Source organism: Arvicola amphibius, chromosome 10, assembly GCF_903992535.2.
Source record: "Arvicola amphibius chromosome 10, mArvAmp1.2, whole genome shotgun sequence".
NCBI classification, from domain to species: domain Eukaryota; kingdom Metazoa; phylum Chordata; class Mammalia; order Rodentia; family Cricetidae; genus Arvicola; species Arvicola amphibius.
Genome location: NC_052056.1, coordinates 61,996,096 through 62,002,379, shown reverse-complemented (window position 1 = coordinate 62,002,379; position 6,284 = coordinate 61,996,096). Strand labels below are relative to the sequence as shown.

General features: G+C 42.5%; 1 protein-coding gene across 1 annotated transcript in view; it reads right to left on the bottom strand.

Moving 5' to 3' along the window:
• Senp5 (SUMO specific peptidase 5) overlaps positions 1–6,284 on the bottom strand; it is a 35,715-nt gene that overhangs the window by 12,866 nt on the left and 16,565 nt on the right. The window contains exons 3-6 of the mRNA XM_038344769.2: positions 4,875–4,980; positions 4,611–4,749; positions 4,364–4,411; positions 925–1,002 (exon numbers count right to left, since the gene is read on the bottom strand). Coding sequence (XP_038200697.1) covers positions 925–1,002; positions 4,364–4,411; positions 4,611–4,749; positions 4,875–4,980 — 371 coding nt within the window. The remainder of the gene's footprint in view (positions 1–924; positions 1,003–4,363; positions 4,412–4,610; positions 4,750–4,874; positions 4,981–6,284) is intronic.

Here is a 6,284-nt window from a genome sequence, read left to right as displayed (position 1 = left end):
TGTGAGTTCGAGGCCAGCCTGGTCTACAAGAGCTAGTTCCAGGACAGGCTCTAAAAAAGCTGCAGAGAAACCCTGTCTCGAAAAACCTAAAAAAGAAAAAAAGAAAAAAAGAGTTTCACATAGCTCAGACTAGCCTCAAAATTCTGGGCTTACAAGTTCAGCTAGGACTCACGTTCATTACTCCAATCCTCCCAGTCAGCTTAAAACATGAGAAGTACGCCAGGAATGGCGGCACACGTCTGCCAGTGCTCAGGAGGCCCAGGCAAAGTCATTGGGAGTTTGAGGTCAGCTTGGGCTACAGACTGAGCGTCAGAATAGCCTGAGCTACATGAGTCTGAGGCCTTTTGAAAAGACAAATGAAAAACAAAATTATTTCCATATTTATTATTTGAGTTTGAATTTACTGGTAACTGTCAAAATATCAAAAATCGACTCAAGAGGTTTCAAAAGTGTTTCCACTCAGGCATCATGAAGAAACCCTGTAACCAACACTGGGCAGCTGAACCAGGAAGACCACGTGTGGAAGACCAGCTGATCACATAAATCACAACCAGGGTCATAGCTCAGTGACAGGAGTACTTTCCTGGCTGCCAACCCTCGTGCCACCACAATAAAACGTTCTGACAGCGTCACTGAAGGCACTTCAGCTACTTTAGCCTTTTATTCTAACACTCAGTAATGCCTTCTCCACGCTGGCCCCGCAGGCTAACATTAGTGCTGCAATCATGAACACCCAGACTGCAGCTCCTTCCTTACAACACATTCAGATCCACACACTCAAGAGTCTTACTCGTCAAACATTAAGATAAAACATATTAAACAGTCACATGAGGGTTCTACTGACACCATAATGTTATTCCAGTTCTGATCCTCCCCCAAGAGTCGCTCATCTTCTTCAAATTCAGTATAAAGGAAACAGAATACCTTTTTAGTCCATCTCTTAACTCCATTATAACCTTTGGTTACCAGCTGTCTGTGGAAAAAGCTGTTGAAGAAATGGACCTAGAACAGCAAACACAATCAACCAGGTTACATTATGCCACGCCCAGATTCAACTTCACGAGAAAATAGAAATTTAAGAATTTGAAAACATAAAATGAACAAAAGATAAATGAAAGTTTTTTTCTTTTATTTGAACATAGGATTTCTCTGTGTAGCTCTAGCTCTCTTGGAACTCATTCTGTAGACCGGGCTGGCCTGGAACTCAGAGATCCGCCTGCCTCTGTCCCATCATTCTCCCTTCTCTTCTCCCCCAATGCTGGGATTAAAGATGTGGGCCACCATGCCCAGCCTTTTCTTTTTCTTTTTTTTTTTTTTTAAATGACTAGTGTTTTTATTAAAAATCTAGGCCTGGTCAGGTATGGATGATGCCTTTAATCCTACACTCAGGAGGTACAGTACGTGGATCTCTGTGAGTTGGAATCCAACCTGATCTTCATAGTGACATACAGGCCACGCAAGGCTACATAGAGACCCTATCTCACAAACAAAAGAGAAGAAAAATCAAGGCCTAGCTTAATTGGAAGAGTCCCTGCCTCAGAGGCACACAACCCTGAATTTGATCTTTAGGACCACAAAAACTGGGTATGGCAGCACACACCTGCAATCTTAACATTTAGAAGGTAGAGACAGGACGATCAGAAGTTCAAAACCATCCTTAGCTATAGCAGAGTTTGAGGTCAGTCCAAGTTACATGAGATTCTCTCTCAAAAGTACAGAAATAAGGAAGGAAAGGAGGCAGGAAGGATGAAGAAAGGAAGGAGGAAGGTAGGTCAAGAGGAAGAAAATATATTACACAGTAAACAGAAGAGTCTATTCCAAATTTTCATTAACATTATTATTAGCATCCCATTAAATCCCAGCACTCGGGAGGCAGAGGCAGAAAGATCTCAATGAGTTCAAGGCCAGCCTGGTCTACAGAGCAAGTTCCAGGATAGCCAGGGCTACACAGAGAGACCCTGTTAAAAATAAATAAACAAGCAAAAGGAAGTAATGAATAAACTCCAGCATGGGAATTATGAAATTACCCAATCTGAAGTGTGAGAATTTGGAGATTCCTCTCCAGTAACTATGAATACCTTCCTTTCCTTTCTCTTTTCCTTTCCTTTTCTTTTTTTCTTTTAGGGTTTTCTTTTTTTTTTTTTCTTTTTGGTTTTTCGAGACAGGGTTCTCTGTGTAACAGCTTGGAACTCAATCTGTAGACCAGGCTGGCCTCAAACTCACTCACAGAGATCCACCTGCTTCTGCCTCCAAGGGCTGGGATTAAAGGCGTGTGCAGTCATTTCTATCTACAAGATTACCTTGGCCAAATGAAACAGCAGGTCTTAAGTGCTAAGCTTAGCTCTCTTGTTTTACAGTGATATCTGCTCATTTAGGGACGACTCGCACTTATTACAGTTGTTGCTAGAGACTGAACACAGGCTCTGTGTCTAGCACAGCAGAGCCCGATCACTGGGCCGCAGCTCTAATCCTCGCTAACTTTAACTCTCTTTCTAGGATAGAACTGTCCACCCCCTGGGTGCTTGTGAATCTCAGGGTGTGGTCACCAGACCAGAATAATCACATCACCTGGGAATGTGAAAATCAAAATTGTTAAGCCCAACTAAGACCTAGTAAAGCTGGGACTCCAGGGTCAATGCCTTCAGGTTAAGTCTAAAGCAAATTCTTCTAATGCTACCTGGGCATAGTGGCTCTTCTCTTTACTCCTAGCACTGGAGAAGATGAAGCAGGAAGATTCCAAGTCCAGCACTAATCCGGGGCACACAGTGAACACTGTCTAAAAAAAAGCTAGGAGGCAGAAACAAGTGGATCTCTGAGTTTGAGGTCAGCCTAGTCTACATGGTGAGCTCTGTCTCAAAATAAGAAACAAATAAAGAATTGGGTGCATCAGGGTACATCTATAACCCCAGCAATTCAGCAGAGGCAGAAAAAATGGCCTTAGGTTCAATGCCAATTAACCTACAATAGTGAGTTCCAGACCAGCCAAAGATTTAATAGCAAGATCCTGTCACAAAAATCCAAAACAAGTGCCAATATCATTTCCGACAACATGGTGAATGTTCCTAAGACCCACCAGACATTCTGCAAGAAATGTGGCAAGCACCAACCCCACAAAGTGACCCACAGTACAAGGGCAGGAAAAGCGGTGTTATGACAGGAAACAGAGTGGCAATGGTGGGCAGACTAAGAATTTTCCACAAAAAGGCTAAAACTACAAAGAAGACTATGCTGAGACTGAGTGTGCTAGCCAACTGCAGATCCAAGAGGATGCTGGCTAGTAAGAGATGCAAACAGTTTTAACTGGGGGGCAATAAGAAGAGGAGGGGCCAAGTGGTCCAGTTCTAAGCTGATCTTGTTATGAAGATGATAAAACCATGAGCTTTAAGAGAAAAAAAATCCAAAACAAAGAACCATTCTGCTGTTATTAGATTTTATTTTATTTTTAATAGATTAATATATTAAGAACTATTTATTTTATTTATTTATTTTGGGGGGCAGAATTTGTCTGTATATCTCTGGCTATGCTGGGACTCAGACAAGATCCCTCTGCCTCTGCTACCCAGAAGTCAGAAGAGGGCACCAGATCTCCTGAACCTGGAACTGTAGACAGTTATAAGCCACTATGTGGGTGCTAGGAATTAAACCCAAGTTCCTTGGAAAAGAAAAGTGCACTTAACCATCTCTCTAGCCCCAAGACCAAGTTTTATCAAAAAAATCTATAACTCCTGTTGAAGATATCTTAAAAAAAAAAAAGAAAAAAGAAGTAGGCTCCATTTGGGTGTAAATAAACACACAAAACCAAATAAGAAATAAAATATGAACACTGATTTCTTTTTTTTTTTTTTTTTTTTTGAAACAGTTTCTCTGTGCAATAACGCAATAACTTTGACTGTCCTGGAACTCACTCTGTAGACCAGGCTGGTCTCGAACTCACAGAGATCACCTGCCTCTGCCTCCCAAGTGCTGAGATTTAAGGCATGAGCCACCACCACCCGAAAGGACACTGATTTTCTGAAGTGAAAAATCTCTTTCCCTCTCTCCCTCCCTCCCTCTCCCTCTCCCTCTCTCTCTCCACCCCTTCCGCCCTCCCTCTCCTGAAACAAGGTCTTATGTAGTCCACAGTGGCCTCAAGTTTGCTATGAACCCAAGGATGATTTTGAACTTCTGACCCTACTGCCTCTACCTCCCAAAGTGCTGGGATAAAAGGTGGTGTATAACTGCATCCAGGTTAAGCAAAAATGATGATAGAAAATATGGCAAAGTCTAATGCAGAGTAAAAATATAATCCAACCCTTTTAATCTAAAGAATGCAGATAATCACATACTGTTTAAAAGCAAAGCAAAAAAAAAAAAAGGAACTTACTTTGTCTGGGACTGCATCCATTATCAGCTCACCATACATATTAATGACCTGTAAAATTGAAACCCGCTGATTAGTCCTGTAAATTCTGACCGTCCCCAGCAGTATGAGTAACGTGTTGATAGTAGTGAAGGTTGTAAAACCTGAGTCAGACCATTTTTAAAGAAAAATGGAAAGCCAACCCAAAAGGTATGTTTTACTGGCCAACATCCTGTGCAAGTTTCTACCCCGAAAACTACAATGCACTAACCTGGTCATTCAACCAATTCTGACCATCCAGGGTTGCCAGATCATCCATGTCCAGCATGTGCTTATTGTAGAAGATGCGGAAGTTGCACTTTTGATGTCTGGCCCGGTAGTTTGTTATTTCTCTATTGATAAATGGTTTTCTAAAACAGATTTTGAAAGAAAAGGGTAAATGCATTTTTTTCAACGTATAATTATTTCTTTTCTCTTAAGGGAAAAGTCTTTTTTGGCAGTAACTATGGGCTTCACGTTTACATCACTGACATACCTATTGGAAAAGTCTTCGTTAAAGACATCTCTTAGTCTCCCAAGGACATCTTTTTCACTGAGTGGGACCAAACTTCCATACTTTTTCATAACCTCATCTAGGAATCCTTACATAAAGGAAAAAGAAAAACATGGAAAATTTTCAGCAAAGTTGTTCTCATAGCACGTAACACAGCTATTAGAGCACACAACAAACACACAGTAACGTCATTTAAAACAAAAGGCTAGAGTTAGGCCCTTCGCCATTGCAACTCACGAAGAAATGCTCAAACTGTCACTTCACACTGGGTTTTTATGGTTTCAGCTGATCTTAACCAAAAGCTGTGCAGACAGTGGGGGTTTCCAGCTGCACAGAACAGAGGCTGGGTCTCCGCCTCACAGCCTCCTTACGGCTGTAGTCACGGGCGTGTGCACCATGCCCAGCTCAGACTGTACTTTCACACTCCTGACACACTCAGAGGGCTCGTCAAAACTCTAAAGAGAGACATTTCCACAGTGTGATCTTGAGACCTGTGGTTCAGCTACTGGAAAGGCTGAGCCAATGACCGACCACTGAGACACAGGAATTCTGGGATAGCCAGGTGTGACTTGAATAAGAATGACAGGCTCCAGGAGGTGTGGCCTTGTTGGAGGATGTGTGTCACTGGGGGTGGGTTCTGAGGTTTCAGAAGCTCATGCTGAGCAGTGCCTCACTGCCTACAGATCAGATGTACAACTTTCACCTACCTCTCCAGTACCTTGTCTGCCTGTGTGCTGCCAGCTCCCCATCATAACAGACTAAACCTCTAAAATGTAAGTAAGCCCCTATTAAATGCTTTCTTTTATAAGTTACCTTGGCCATGGTCTCACTTCACAGCAATAAAACAGTAACTACACCAGGGTAGCATAACAAGATGTTATCTCTTAGACAGGGCGGGGAACAGAGGAAAGAGGATGAGAACAAATCATCTGATTAAATATGCCTTTTTCATTCTAGTAGTTAATTTCTTTAAAAACAAAAACAAACAAACAAAAAACAGAAATGAAATGAAAAAAAAAAAAAAAACCTTTAAAATCGGTTCAGACCACCATCCCTGTATTACTTCAGTTTGGTCATTGTTAACACAGCAGACTCAGTCTCGGTGGCACATGCCTGCACATGCCTGCAATCCCAGCACTGATACAGCAACGGCAGAAGGACCATGGCAAGTCTGAGGGCAGCTCCATCCACACAGCAGAGCAAACCCACTACTCACGAGGCTTGACTAGCCCCGTGAGGGGAGGGAAGCTTGACTGGGTAACTGAGCAAGGCCTTTTCTTCTGTGGCCCAGGCCGCCTAAGACCTCCCAGCTCAACCTCCAGCAGCAGCTGGGATTATAGTCCAGGCCAGGCTCTAGAGAGACCTGGTTTAAAACAGGGACTTTTAAAAAAC